We start from the raw sequence: 15,338 nt of genomic DNA on the forward strand, positions 1-15,338 counted from the left end.
ACTGGCATAGGGACAGGAATTCTTTGATGTTAGCTAACCCTAACCCTAACTTTAACCCTAAACCTAATCCTAACCCTAACCGTAACCCTAACCCTAACTCTTACTTGCCTATTAGGTTTTTACCCTCCCCACCCATCCCTATGTCCCTCTTTCCTGCATCCCAGTCCCCCCCAGCCTCAGAATGTCCCTCTCCCATAACCCTGGTAGCCAGTCTGGGACTTCCTGGCTGTGGTTACCACCCATTTCTGCAGAATTAGCAATACTGGGGACAATACACGTCCATCATTTATACAACCAGAGGATTGCACTTAATTGTCTCAATATCACTTCCATCTCAGAGTTCTGTACTTTGATTTGAAAACAGCCAGATCTGAGGAGTCAAGGTCCATCATGCTGATGGTGGGTTTCTTCTGAGGATGATGATAATGATGATGGTGAAACATTTTTATAGGTCTTTACAAGTTGCAGAGGCCTTTGCTTCTGTTGCTTCACTTTATCCGTACAACAACCCAGTGTAGGGTCATGGGAATTAGGATCTCATTTCTTTGGTGAGGAAATGGAGGCTCAGGGAAAGGCCGTGGCTTGCCTGAGTCTACCCTGCTCACAGGTGTTGGGGACAGCCGGGCTTTCGGACTCCAGCTCCCCCACTTTCCCATCTTCCCTTGTAACTCTTCCAGCACACGGCATTGGCGAGAACACCCACTAAATGGTTGTCCCTGACATTCTCCTGAAGGTTCAGCATCATGAAAGCAAGCTGGAGCCCTCCCAGTTAACCTCCGCCAGTGGTGTGAACGAAGATCTGGCTCTAAATGACCAAATGATAGACATCCTGTCTTCGGAGGACCCTGGGAGCATGCTTCAAGCCCTGGGAGAGTAAGAACTCTTAACTCATCTTACCGTTCCACAGGTGTTATGGATGCATTAACTACAGTGGCATGAGAGCAACCGCTGAGTACCTTTCCTTAATTCATTCATTTGTTCATTCATTCATTCCATTAATCATTCATTTGGCACTCAGTAGTCATTATCAAACAACTACCCTATGCTGAACACTGCTTGCTAATTAGGAAAAGAGATTTTGAGGCATAATTCCTTCCATTAAGGCAATTGGTTCTAGTGGAGAAGACAGACAGAGAGAAAGTGGCTGTCGAATTTGGTAAGCACCATGCTACGGGGAAGATCAGCTGAGCATAGAAGAGGAAGTAATTATCTCTGCCAGAGTCGTAGAAATGCTTCTTAAATGAGGTGACATTTTAACTAAATCTTGAAGCATGGATAGAAGTTTTCCAAGTTGATTAAATGAGGAAAGTCTTTCCAGGAAGAGGGAAGGAAGGGCAGGTACAAGCATGGGAAATGAGCAAGATACATTTGGTAAAATGTAAGCAGCAAACAGTGATTGATGTGGAGATTGGAGCACTGAGTGTAGAAAAGTAAGGGACAGAGGCAGCTGGAGAGAGACTAGACCAAGTGGGGACTGTCTGCTGAACTGAATTCCGTTCTTTTTATTTATTTAACAAACACTTGTATTATACCACCCATGTGCTAGCTCTGTTCTAAGAACTTTACGAATACTAACCTGTATAATTCTCTTAACAACCCTATGAAGTAAGTATTGCTCTATCTCCCTTCTTACAGATGAGAACTTGAGAAAGGTAAGTGTTCTGGTTTGCCAATGCTGCCGTTTTGCAAAATACCAGAAATGGATTGGCTTTTACAAAGGGAGTTTATTTGGTTACAAAGTTACAGTCTTAAGTCCATAAAGTGTCCAAGGTAAGGCATCAACAATAGGGTATCTTCACTGGAAAAAGGCCATTGGCATCCGGAAAACCTCTGCTAGCTGAGAAGTCATGTGGCTGGCGTCTGCTTGCTCTCCGGTTGCATTTCAAAATGGCATTCTCCAAAATGTCAGTGTAAGCTTTCAGCCGCCATCTTCAAAATGTTTCTCTAAGCTGCAAAAGCACTGAGCTCCTTCTGTCTGAGCTTTTATAGGGCTCTGGTAAACTAATCAAGACCCACGCTGAATGGGCGGGGCCACACCTCCATGAAAATGATCTACTTAGTGGTATTATCCACAGTTGTGTAGGTTTCTCCAAGGAAACAACTTAATCCAAAAATTCCAACTTAAGCAACACTAGAACGTCTGCCCCCACAAGATTTCATTAAAGAACATGGCTTTTGGGGGACCTAGTACATCCAAACTGGCACAGTAAGTAACTCGTTATGGAGGCACACATGTTAGTAAGTGATATGGCCAGGTTTCAAGCTCAGACAGTTTGGCTCCAGAGTCCTTATTCTTGATCAGGATGCGACATGCCCAGTATTTCTGCTGCCAGCACATGGGCCACAGTCCTCTAACTGACCGTCACTGGATAAGGGTCATCAACTTGGCCTTTCCTGTTGTTGTTCCAATAAATATTTACAGATGACTGCCCTTGTTACTGTTTTTGCAGTTGTCTGCCAGAACTTTCAATCTTATTTCTTTAAACATATTAAGCATATTATTTTAAAGATTCTGAAGCCTCCATTATATGAACCCCTATGTCATTGTCTATTCTGTCATTCCTTTTAATTTTTGATCATATTATCATGGCTCCTCTTATGTCTAGGTATCTTTGATTATATGCCAGACATTGTGTATGAACCCTGAGAGGATAATTTGGGTCCTAGGCTGGTGGTATCTTCTTCCAGAGAGCCAGAAAGGAGCTTAATCTGATCAGGGACTGAGGTCATTCAAAACTGGGCTTCAGTTCCTTCAAGGGCTGGTCTATTTCTGGTATATCTTTCCTCCTGAGGTTTTGTCTTTCAGAGTCCCAACCAAAAGCCAAAGGGATTTTTTGTCAGACAAACTTCTTCTCAGCAGCCACAGGACTCCATTTATTGTCCCCCTAGCTCCATAAATACATCAAAAACTTTGCTCAGCTTATTGTCTTCTCAGCTGCCTCTTCTAGAATCAGTAGATGCCTTTAGGGAAAATATGATGCTCCATCTCTGGGTTTCCTTCTTCCAGATATTGATCCCATAATTTTTCATTGCTTTGTTAGCACTCACATGCTGTCAAGTAGAATTTGTTTTGGTCCAGCTATTCTGTTTGTTCTCAGTGGGATAGTTGGCCTGTGGTACCTGGACTGCCCTTAGGGAGCAGAACTCTGAAGGCATCTTTGTGTAAATCATAATCTAGCTGCTTAACCAGATGCAATTCCCGCCATCCAAGGCACTCTGTTGAAGGTGATGGACATGGAAACAGACCAGGCTCAAAGTAGCGTGAAGCAATGGGGCATCTAGTGCTCTGGTGAAGACTGTGGTTCCTGCAGTGAAACCTGGGTTTGGATCCAGGTTATGTCCCTGTGTGTCCTTGGTTAAGTTACCTCTCCCAGTTAAGCTTAGAATTTCCTAATTGTAAACTAGGGATAAATAGCCACAGAATCTATCTCATTGGAATGAGATAATGCATGTAAAGCCCTTAGCAGGGTACCTGGCACATACAGAGTACTCAGACCTGATGGTTGGTGTTGTGTAAGAACTTGGCAACTGATTGGTCTATGTCTGTGTGTGTGTGTGGAGGGGGATGCCACATGGACAGTGAGTGAGGGGTGGGGAAAACTCTAGAATGGCTCCCCATGTTTCTGGGGTTTTTTGTCTGTGGGTTTTAGTTTGTTTTTGGCTAGAGGAGGATAAATCATGCAGCAGTTCAAGCTGCTTAGCAGCCCCAGAGGCTGCTGAAACATCCAGAGAGAGGGGAAATGGATGAGAGTAGTTGGACACCGAGTCTGAGGCAAAGATCCCTGGCAGATCCATTTGTGCCCAATAGTCCAACCGTTTGATCAGAGTCAATTCTTGTTTGGTTACCTCCTATTTGTATGTTGTACATTTTTTGCTTTCTTATTAGACTGATGCTTGTTAGTAGTTTGGCTACATGGGAACTCCTCAAACTGGATTCCGTTTACAGGAAAGCTTTCCAATTCTTGATTCAAGATGCATAGCTTCTCCTACTCCCTGCTCTTAGGGGTGTAATTTGTATGGATTTGGAATCATCATGTCTGTGATAAAAGTATAAAACTGTATCTTTATATATTATCTTATATTTGCCTAGCATTTAAAAATGTGCAGTCTCTTTCATCCACTTTCTTCAGCTTGGTTCTCATGTAACGTTCTTTGGTGGGGCGTACTGTTTTCAGTATTTGATAGTTGAACCATCTGATGTTCAGCTAGGTGAAGAGGTTTAGCCTCAGTCGGCACCAGGGAGGTGACAGAACAGGACTCGAGCTTTCTACCTATTTAATCTTGGGCACATTGCATTTTGGAAAAACTCTCTAAGCCTCAGGTTCCTTATCTCTCAAATGGGGAAACTGCGATGGGAAAGGCACTTGTGAATGTGAAAAGTCTTTGCTGCCAGCCGTTGCTTCCGGGCCTGGGTCTGATGTAAAGGGGGAGATTAGCAGATACAAAAGAGATGCGTGTAAGATGAGGAGCACTTCCTGGAGTCTTTCTGGAGAAAATGGAAAACAGCCCTGAAAATGGGAGTGCTTGGAAGCACATTGAGCAGCTGTCTGATCCTGTGGTTTACAGAGATGGATCCAAGATAGAACCAGGAACAGAACAGCACGGCTTTTCTCTTTTATAAGTTGAGTACTTATTGACCTGAGAAAATTGAGTGTGACTCATACTGCTTTGTGAGCCGAATGGGTGTTCTGGGCGAAGAGGCGCTTGCTTCCTGCCGGAGAGGGGGCTCCCGCCTTGCTGAGTGGCTTCCAGAAGTGCCCGGCATTTGGCTTCACAAGCAAGGGGCTCACTTTGCAGAGGCAGAAATCAGGCCTTTTTAGCCCATTTCTGGGGTGCAGGGTGCCTGGGCTTGGCTCATCAGGCTTTGTGAAGCCATTCGGATGCGATCCTTCATTTTAGTTTAATTTGCTACTCAGAATGCCAGGGGTGACAAATTATAATCTGCCACCCAGTGCTCAAGAGGGAGGAGGGGAGGGGCAATGTGGAGAAAAGAGGGTAGTTTCTGGCAAATTCATAAATGTCACTTATTATCTAAGTGGTATGAGCGGCTAACCAACAAAGTGTTTCCTTTATTAAAAGCCAATTTTCTTCCAAAACAGGAAAATGAAAAGTAGAGTGAAAGGATTTGGTTTGTGTGATTGGCACCTGGGTATTTAATTTGCAAGTAGATAGTGCTCTATAACCCTCTGACTGGGGTAATTAATACTTTAAACTATGAAAGTATGAATCCTCCTGTCTTTGTTTTTGATTTAAAAAGTGATGGATTATCAGGAACCCACTCTCCTTTAATTCCTGCATTATATGAAGTTACAAACAGCTGCTGCAATTTGCTGGCTCTGATGCTTGAATGCGATAGGGATGTCAGCATTTACAAAGATTTTGTTCTTGTGATTCACTTCGAGCACTGGGATTTTATATTTATTTCTCCTTGGGAGCCTGCCTTATTTTGTCTGAAGAGTGTTTAGCATTGATTATCAAGCGTAGCCTGAGAGTGTTCGGCCTGAGAGCTAAATTTATTCCTCTCTCTTCTCTCCCTGCTTTCCATCCTCCCTCTGCATCCCAACATTCAATATTTATTGAAGTCAATTCTGTTTCAGGCACCATGGTTGGATGATCATTTTAGGGACCTGGTGATTTTTTTGCCTTTAATCATAGCATTGTCAGTTACGTTTAATCTTTCCATCTTGACTTATAGTCAGGCTTAGAAGCTTCCAGAAAGAAAATGTCATTCAGAATGTCAAGGGCTTAGTATGAGTGGAAATCTGTGATAGTCTCCCCACTAAAAATAGCTTTTTTTCTATAGCAAATAATTTATCCCATTTGTAATTCTTCCATGAGGTTTTGCTGGGTTCTCAGCGTGCCACAAGGTGACTTGATTGTCACCTCATTTCTACAACCAATCAAAGCCCTAACTTTGCTCTATCTTGCTGATTTATTTTTGAGAAAGAGCCTTTTCTTGGTGTGCTTGGTTGCTTATCTTTTAGATCATTTATTCTTAGGCTGCCTCTTACAGAGAGGATTTGAGGAGGAATGTTTCCTGTGATTTATATCAGGTTTCTTGACTACTGTTGTAATAAAGGTAGGTTGACCCCAAGGCATGCTGGGACAAGATGGAAGGAGGAACTGGGCAGGACCGGCTGGATTCTGGAAGCTTCTAGAGGCACGGAGCGCACTCGGTACTTCCCATAATGCTGGCTCCCACTTTACTGTGGGCGTGGATGTTGCCAAGCACATCCCCCTGGGGATCTGGTTTAATTCTCACAGAAACTCACACTTTTTATACATGGAAGCCAAGGTTTAGAAGGTTTTGTAGCTTTTGTCTCAGATCACACAGGTACTGCTAGGTTTGGGTGCAGACTGGAGTGCTTTCCAATCCACTATTCTATTGACAGAGGAGGCTTTTTAAAAGATCAAGCTGAGATTTTCCAGAGAAGCAAAGAAAACAAAAGAAGTCAAGATCCATGTCTGTTTCCTATGTTATTAAAACACAGCCCACTACTTTCTTTCGGTGCTACTGACAATACCACTAAAACCGTCTCAAAATTATGTTGTGTACAAAGTAGGTGTTCAGTGACAATTTGTTGAGTGGAGGCTTTTAAATAACCTGTGTTGAGTAGTGTTTTATGTGCCAACCATTTCATATATTTCTGTTTGTTTGACAACTGCTCTCCTTTTTATTCTTTACAAAGATAATGTGAAGTGGTTTTGTTGTTCACCTCTATAAACTGATTCTCAGGGAAATTAGCAACTTGCCCAAGGCTCTTTTGTTCACTCATTCTTTCATTGGGTTGTTCATTCATGCATGCAGTGATTTTAAAAAATTAATGGGCCAATTGGACATTTCTGTAGTTGCTTGTTGAGGGCCCGTTCTGGGCCGAGGTCTGAGGCAGGAGCTGGCTGAGTAGTGCCCAACCCGACTTGTCCCCGTCCTCAGGGAGCCACAGAGGCCACCGAAGGGTGGGGCAGGGGAGAGCACAGCGGTCAGGAGCTCAGGCTGCGAACCAGACTCCCCAGGCTTGAATCCCAGCTCCACCACGTACGGTTTAGGTGACCCCAGTTGCCTCATCTGTAAAATGGGCATAACACTGCCTGCCTGATAAGGTGTTGGAACAACAGCTACCCACTGCGAAGCCCTTTAAAGGCTTTTCCAGCAAGTGGGAGAGGGACAAGGGAGTTATATTAGTTTCCTGTGGCCGCTGTAACAAATTACCACACCTTTCATGGCTCAAAACAACAGAAGCTGACTCTCTCGGACTTCTGGGGGGCCAAAAGTGTGAAGTGGGGTTCGCTGAGCCAACTAGGTTTCCAGGGGGGGCGGGCAGTGTCCCCGCTGGAGACTCTGCAGAGAGTCCACTCCTCGGGCCTTCCAGCTGCCAGCATTCCTGGGCTTGGGGCCCCCAGGTTCTGCCTCCTTCTCAGGCTGAGGGGGGGGGAGGCTTCCTGCCCCCCACCATCCACTCAGACTGTACACCTGTGACCGTGTGTGGACCACACCCGGGGACCCCCCAGCCAAGCCAGGGGAGTCTCTCCGTGCTCCTTGGCTTAATCACATCCATAAAGACCCTTTTCCTTCCAAGAGCACACGTACAATTTCCAGGGATGAGGACCTCGGATTCGGCCTGCTCTAGGATCCATGGGCATTTTCAAGGAAGCAGTTATGAATGCTGAAGAGAATGGGGGGAAACGGGGAGACTTGAGGGCTCCCCTGAAGGAGCGAAAGGAGGGGACTGGTGGGTGAGGGTCTGTGGGGCTGTGGCTGAGAGTCTGCCTTGGAGAAGGGGGTGCTGGAGATGGGCCCCTCTGCGTGAAGAAGGGGTGGGCCAGGGCTCCAACTCAGCCGTCTGAACCCGGGGCGGAGGCCCCCTGCTGCTCCCTGGCTGCTCACGGCCCACCAGGTGGAGAGTCGCCCTGGGTTTAGCAAGAGGAGGCCCACACAGGGGAGGCTCTCCCTGTGCCAAGGCAGCTCGCCTACTTCCCTGGTGCTGCTGGATCCAAGGGGAGCCTTGACAGGGCGGGCAGTCGGGGAATCCGAATGGAATCCAGCATCTCCCTTCACCATCTGGGGCTGGAAATCCCCCTGGAGGTTCCTGTGGGCTGGTGGGGAGTTATAGGAACTAATCAGTATGCCCCTCTCTTTCCTGCCCAAGTTCTAACCCACTTGAGAGCACCAAACCAGGAGTCAGATAGGTGGAGAGCCAATGCCCTCTTCACCAGGCTGGGGCTGGACTGGAGAATGTGGTTTGGCCCTATGGCCAGATCCAGCTGCTGTTGCTGCTTTTTTTTAATTAGATGACATTCACATACGATAAAATGAACCATTTCAAGGTGGACAATTCAGTAGCGTTTAATACATTCCCAGTGCTGTGCAGCTACCACCTGTCTGCTGCCAAAACATTTTCCTGACCTCATAAGGGGACCCTGAATCCATTGAGTGGTCACTCTCCTTGGTCCTTCCTGCCACGGCCTCTGGCAGTCCACCTGCTTTCTTTCTCTGTGGTTTTTCCTATTCTGGACATTCCGTATAAATGGAATCATAGAACATGTGGCCTTTTGTATCTGACTTAAAATCCGTCTTGTAAATACTTGCTCTCGAGTCTAGTCCACGGCCAGACCCACCAAAGGGAGAGCTCTGGGCACGAGAGGAGCCCTGCAGGGCCACCACCTCAGCCCCAGTGGGCTCTGCTAGCGGTGGTCAGAGCTGGGTTTCTAGACGAGCCTCCAGAGGGCAGGCCTGCAGCCCGGCCCTGGGCTCCTGCGCAAAGAAACTGCAGCACAGGGGCTGTCCTATGAGAGGGCGAAGGGGAAGAGATATTCTCACCCATGCACTCACCCACTGTGGTGGTTTGGAGCTGTGAGCATCCCAGAAAGGAGTGTCCTTAAATCCAATCCATTCCTGTGGGTGTGAACCCATGATAAGTAGGACCTTTGGATGAGGCTACTTCAGTTAAGCTGTGACCCACCTCATTTAGGATGGGATTTAATCCTCTTACTGGAGTCCTTTATAAATGGAATGAACACAGAGGGAGAGAGGAAAAAGCCAGGAAAACAAGAAGTTGAAACCAATGAAACCTGGAAGAGGAGGAAGAGACCAGGGGACGCTGCCATGTGCCTGGCCGTGTGGCTGAGGAGCCAGGATCGCCGGCCTCCAGTCTTTGGGAAGAAAGCATCGCCTGATGATGCCTTGATTTGGACATTTTCCTGCACTCTAACCATAAGTGAATAGATTCCCAGTGTTTACGCCAAACCCATTCCATGGTGTCCCTTTGTGCAGCCTGGGAAACTAAAACACCCACTCATTATATAAAGTTCCCAGGTGTGCACCTCCTGCTCCTGCTTTCTCAGCTCAACTGTCGGTGAAGTCACTCCCCCATGGGGAGCAGTGAGTCGTGTTGGGGGAGCAGCCAGGACTGTTGCTCTGCCAGGAGCCCCTTGTGAACAGGAGTCCGGTTAATGGGGTTCCCTCATGGGAACACGAGAAGGGGTCCAGCACGTGCCTGCCCATCTGCAGGGGTCCCGCGGAGCCTTCTGTGTTCCAGGCTGACACTGCAATCACACACTCATGTTTTGGGGGGTGCTGCATAACCGTCAAACATCTGTGCATGTCCCACACGGGCAGAGCAGGGGCGTTTTCCGGCTCTTTAATGACGTGAAGGTTTCCAGCTCTTTCTACATCAATATGCTACTAGTACCCCAGAGGGCAGAGAGAGGATTCAATTGGTTCTGCTTGGTTTCTAGGACTCACAATTTGCTTTTTACCCGTGTCTCGAGAAATGGAGTTATGAGCAAAGTGGAAGGATGTAAACAGTTATTTTTAATTATTTACATTTTTCTTCTGAAACACAGCCCTTTAATGGAATTATCTCGTGATATGAATGAACGTGTTATGGGTAGATTTCAGGGTTTCAGGAAACTCTGGGTTTTCATGGATTAAATGGAATGGACTTGGATGTAACAATGAAGGAATCTGCCTATTCCTCCTTCTCTCCCTCCCTCCCACCCTCCTTCCCTTCTTTCTTCCTGTATTGATCAAGTGCCGGATACTGTGCAACATGTAGGGACAAAAACAAACATCAGTCATGCTCTCTGCCTTTAGGACCCCGTGGGGGCTCTCACCACGTTGTTCCGCGATAATGAGGCTGTGTGTCAATCTCCCACGCTAGACGCCGAGCTCCCCGGGTGGCACAGGGCTGGCAGCACTGACTGTCTGGCAAATTTAGGGGTGAATGAGTAGGGTGACATGTGAGCTGGATCATGAAGGGTCATTAGGCTGTTGTCTGGAAGGGAACGGGGGTGTCTCAGCAGAGGGAGCGGATGTTGGCAAACGCTGGGTGCGTGGGAGGGGTCTGATGGCTTCACAAGGCCTGGGGACACTTCAGGAGGCTGGGCCAGAGGTCCGGGGAGGGTGTCAGGGAAGACTTCATCGCTGAAAGAAGGAGCTCCCACAACCTTGATTCCCTCCCGGCTGCATCCTGCGATGCAGGTAATCCATGTCCCTGCCGTTCCCGGATGTCTGGAAGGCTCAGTGCCACAGTTCACTGGAGTGTCAAATGGCCAACGCCAGCATGTTTGCTGGAAAAGTCAGCGAAGGTGGAAGTCAGCCCCGTGTTCAAACCCGTGCCTTGCTTCTGGGCTCCCTGTGAGGTCGAGGGCTGCAGCGCGGCACCTGACGAGCCAGAGCAGGGTTTTTATGGGGGGCCCGAGGAGGACAGCTAGGACCAGAGCGGCAGCAGCGCTTCTCTGGTTACCATGGCAACCTCACAGTCCTCTTCCCAGCAAAGCAAGCGTTTCTTGAGTTCCATGTCCCACACACACCTTCCATTTCTGCAGCAAATATTTCCTGAGCCTCCACTCAGCTCCAGGCACTGTGCCGGGCAAGGTGCTGGGGAAACAACCCGTGCACAAATAAAACCAGGGCAAGGTGGGATATGTGTGGATTTCACCCCTGCCGTGTGCACGATGATTTACAGGGGGACGCCTCGCCTTGGCAGGATGTGGTGTGCTGTGGCCTCTGACTGAGCATCTCACCTGCTACGTGCCACCCCTCTCGGCCCACGATGTTCCTTCCCCTCTTGGAAGTTTCTTAGAAATGAAAGGAATGACTCCAACTGCTGAGAGTGGCCGAGGGGCCCCTAAAGGGCTCCCCTCTTCCTCCCTTGTATTCTGAGCCCATTGGGAAAGCCCCCTGCAATCACCCATCACTTTTATTACCTAAATAGGCCAGGCCGATGCAGCTTTACTCTTCAGGCATCATGAGCCCCAGAATTAGATGCTCCTGGAGCTTCCTCCATAAAGAAGGGAAAGGAGAGGGGTCCAAGCCTGGCCTCTCCCCAGCACTGACCAATTAGACTGGACACTGGGACGCTAGTCACAAAGAGGAAGTCTGTGCACACTGGCGGTGCAGGTTCTACTTTTGGGGGGTGGGGTGGGGAGTGTAGTTCTACTAGATTTTGGTGTCCCACACTGGACCACCATCTTGCCCGCCTGTACCCTCAGCCACTGTCCAGGCCTCAGTCCACGGAGAGCAGCCGAAACCGGGAGCCCAGGGCTCCTTCCATCCTGAGGAGGAAACACCCGTAGTCCCTGACTCTGATGACACCAGTGACTTTGTTTTTCTTTCTTTCTCTTGACATGACTCAACTTTTGAGTAGTAAATAGTGAATGTGACAAAGGATTAGAACAGCTTCAAAGGCCACGTCATGAAAATCAGGTGTTCCTGTCGTCACCAGCACTTTCTCCTCCCCCAAAACCATCTTTGCCACCGTTGTCTTGTACTCTTTTGAAAATCATCTCTACCTATATAGATATTTACACTTATATTATTGTTTGTCAAATTGAAAATAACAGCACACCTTACACACTTTTGTTCCCTTGTTTTGTCACTTTGCAATCATCTTGGAGACTATTCAATATCAATACATAGAGAGCTGCCCTGGTCTTTAAGTGGCTGCATGCTAATCTAATAATTATAATAATAGAATCAGTAATGATGACTGATTTTTTTGAGAATATGTGTGAGACGCTGTTCCAAGTGTGTTCTGTGCATCAGCCATCCTCAGAACAATCTCCAGGCTAAGTAATATTTACAGATGAGGATACGGAAGCACAGAGTGTTTAAGTGATTTGCCCAAGGTCACAGGGCATGTGGCGTCTGGAGGTTGTCCAGGCAGCCTGAGTTCAGAGTCCACACAGTGGTCAACTGTGCTCGGAGGTTCATTTAACCAGTCCCCGCTGATGGATGTGCGGTTGCATCTGGGTGTTTGCTATCTCGGTGCTGCAGCGCATGTGGTGAACGTACACCTTTGCACACTCGTGCAAGGTTAACTGTAGCATGAGTTCCTCAAAAGGGAATTGCTCAGTGTAGTTATTTTAGGTTATTGTTTTTCTTATTCCTTTAATTTGTTAGGGTCTGTTAATTTTCTTAGGGTATGGTAGGGACATGTTGAAAGCAGTGCAGTTATTTTAGGTTATTTGTTTTTCTTATTCCTTTGTTTTGATTTTTTTAAAAATTTTTTGATAAGGTTAAAAAAAGCCATTGCATTAAAAATTAGCTTCAATGTCGTTATTTTAGGTTATTTGGTTTTTCTTATGCATTTGTTTGATTATGGTTTACTAATTTTCTTGAGGTATGGTAGGAACATGTTGGAAGCAAAGTAGTTATTTTAGGTTATTTGTTTTTCTTAATCCTTTGCTTTGTTTTGTTTAAAATGTTGTGAGGTTTTTTGTTTATTTTTTTAATTTTTCAGTAAATAAAATTAAAAGAAAAAGAAATAGTACCAAAAAAAGGAATTGCTGAGTCAACATCTAATAGAATTTTGGGGTTAGATATTGCCACATTAACCACCATAAAAGCCAGACCAAATGACAACGCCCCAGCGTAGGAGCCTTCATCGCACATCCCAGCCAGCGTCGCAGCTGCTGAGCTTTTTCCCCGTTTCACTCTGATGGGAAACAGTGGCAACCCTGCTGGCTTCTATCCATGCTTTCCTCAGAAGGCCTGAGGTTGGACATCTTTTCGCATGTCGGGAGAGATGTTTGTGTTTCCTCGTTTGCTCAGTAGAGTAGCTGGCCTTGGCTTGGCACTGACTGCTGGACTTGCAATCCCACAACACCACTGAGCTCCACCACTTCCTCACTGAGCAAATCCCACGCCCTGGCCGTGTCCCTGTCCTCATCTGAGCATGGGGGTCGTGGGGGCCCATCCCAAGAGAGGTGAGGAATCAGTGAGATTACACACCCTGGCTCTTAGTAGGTGATTTACATGATTCCAGTCATTTTATTTCCAGACTCCTGTGGAGCCCGTCAGTGCTTTTGTTTGGCTCAACTTTATGCATTTTGCAGAAATGAAGGCCGTTACTTGGACTCCTGGCTTCTTACTCATTGCTCTGCCCGAGCATGGTCTGCAGTTGTTTGGTCCCAGTAGTTGGCAACGGGCTGGGAATATGACTTGAGCCCAAAGGCAGGGTCCTGGACCCCCGAAGCATACACTCTAGTGGGGGAGACAAGCATTAATCCAAGAACAGTATTGAAAAAGGTGTGGTTATACCTGTGCTAAGAAGCACGGGGGAAGTGACCCCTGGGGGTCTGGGGACCTGTTACAGGGCCCCTCTTACCCCACAGGGTTGGCGGGCTGGAGGTTAATTTGTGGTCCGTCCTTGGGAAGCCGATTGTGGACGGCACTGCAGCCGTGAGGATTGCCTGGGCACAGGCTCAGAGTTCCGGAAACTTCCAGGGATGCATCCCGTTATCCAGAGACATCAGTGCCACTGGCCTGTGACTAGGGGAAGAGAAGCTGAGGAAGGCAGGATGGTGGAGGGAGGCTGGACAGGTTGTGTGGCGAGACTGCGGGCTGGGTCTTTGGGCTTTGATTGGAGTCTGTTGGCTGTGGGGAGGCCCTGAGGGCCTTTGAGAAGGGGAAAATCTGGATTCAGAACTTGTCCCTCCAATTTCAGTGGGAATTATACATTTTTTCCTTGTGAGCCTTTATTGATTGGTCCCTTTTTTCTGACCCAGGGGTTTTAGTTCATATTTCTCTACTTCCTAGTAAATCTTGGCTTTGTTGTTTTTATTGTTTGTCACAAATGAAGTCAAAGAATCCACGGCACGGATCTCTTTGGAGGGCTGTTCCTGCTGGTTCATCCAGGGATGTCTCGGGACTGTGGGGAGTCGGCCCTTTGGTGGATTTGCCGTCGTTGAAGGGCCGACTTGGCGATGGTCAGTGTGCGGCAGCGGGAACGGTCAGGCCAGGGTCCCACCTGCCTGGGCTGCTTTCTGGGCTCTTCGTGGCTGACATCTGCGCTGCCCCGGCTCCTGCAGTCCCTCCCGCAGCCCGTGGTTCCTGAGCTTTCCTGCGTCCCCGTCCCCTCTCCGGGCCCCTGGGAGCAGGGATGGCTCAGGGGTGGTGCACGCCCTGCAGGAACTCTCCATTCACAGGAGAAGGCAGCCTGCTGAGTGTCCCTGCAGGGGTGTGTGTGTGTGTGTGAGAACAGGGCACTGCACGGGGGCCGTGGCATGGGGAGCTTGGGTCCAGCTCTGCCTAAAGAGGCCAGGAAGGGGCCCCCATGAGGCTGTGGCCTCACGGAGTGGGAGGGTGTGCCGAGACCCTCAGTCTGGGTGGCCCGGTAGATTTCGGCTTTCAGCTTCATTGATCTGGGAAACATTTATTAAGCGCCTCCTACCTGCCAGATGCTGTTCTTGCTGCTGAACTAAGCAGTGACTGAGATCAAGTCCCTGTGCTCATCGGGCCGTCCTTGGGCCGGGGACGGAAAATAAAGATAAAATGCCAGGAGGCGATGGGTCAATGGAGAAAAACCAAGCAGGAAAGGGTCGCTGCTAGGTGGCTGGGGAAGGCGCATTGAGCAGAGACCCTGGTGAGGCTCATTGGTTGGGGGGCATGAGGTGGTGGAGAGTGAGGGCGTGGGTAGGAAGTCAGCCCCAAACCTTCACCCCAACTCGGCTCCTCCTGCAGAACGAGCAGGGGGCCTCCTCCTCTTTTTAGAAGTGGGCAAGTGGGGGATAAAGTTTCCCCCTGACATTCCCCCAGGAGTTTTTCTTCCAACCTCTTGGGCTTGATGGCGGTTCTGCTTGAGAGTGGCCCCTGTCCAGCCCTCCCCAGACACCCTCAGCTGCCCCTGGGGCTCGTCCTCAAGCTGGGGGCAGGTGTCAGCTTCTGACCCCAGGAGGTTCTGCAAGAGGTGAAAATGGGACACTCGTTAATTGAACGTCAAGGCTGTGATATACCCTGAGCTGAAACTTCACTCTCTCTTCTGGTTTCCCATTTCAAATCGAGGCAAATGACAAAGGTCACCAGGGAGCTTAAAGAAGTCCTCAGAATAATAATA

At 48.1% G+C, this 15,338-nt stretch overlaps 1 protein-coding gene across 1 annotated transcript in view; it reads left to right on the forward strand.

The window, feature by feature from the left end:
• EVC2 (EvC ciliary complex subunit 2) overlaps positions 1-15,338 on the forward strand; it is a 174,317-nt gene that overhangs the window by 45,974 nt on the left and 113,005 nt on the right. Inside the window, exon 9 of the mRNA XM_037829381.1 lies at positions 734-873. Coding sequence (XP_037685309.1) covers positions 734-873 — 140 coding nt within the window. The remainder of the gene's footprint in view (positions 1-733; positions 874-15,338) is intronic.

Source organism: Choloepus didactylus, chromosome 3, assembly GCF_015220235.1.
Source record: "Choloepus didactylus isolate mChoDid1 chromosome 3, mChoDid1.pri, whole genome shotgun sequence".
NCBI lineage: Eukaryota > Metazoa > Chordata > Mammalia > Pilosa > Megalonychidae > Choloepus > Choloepus didactylus.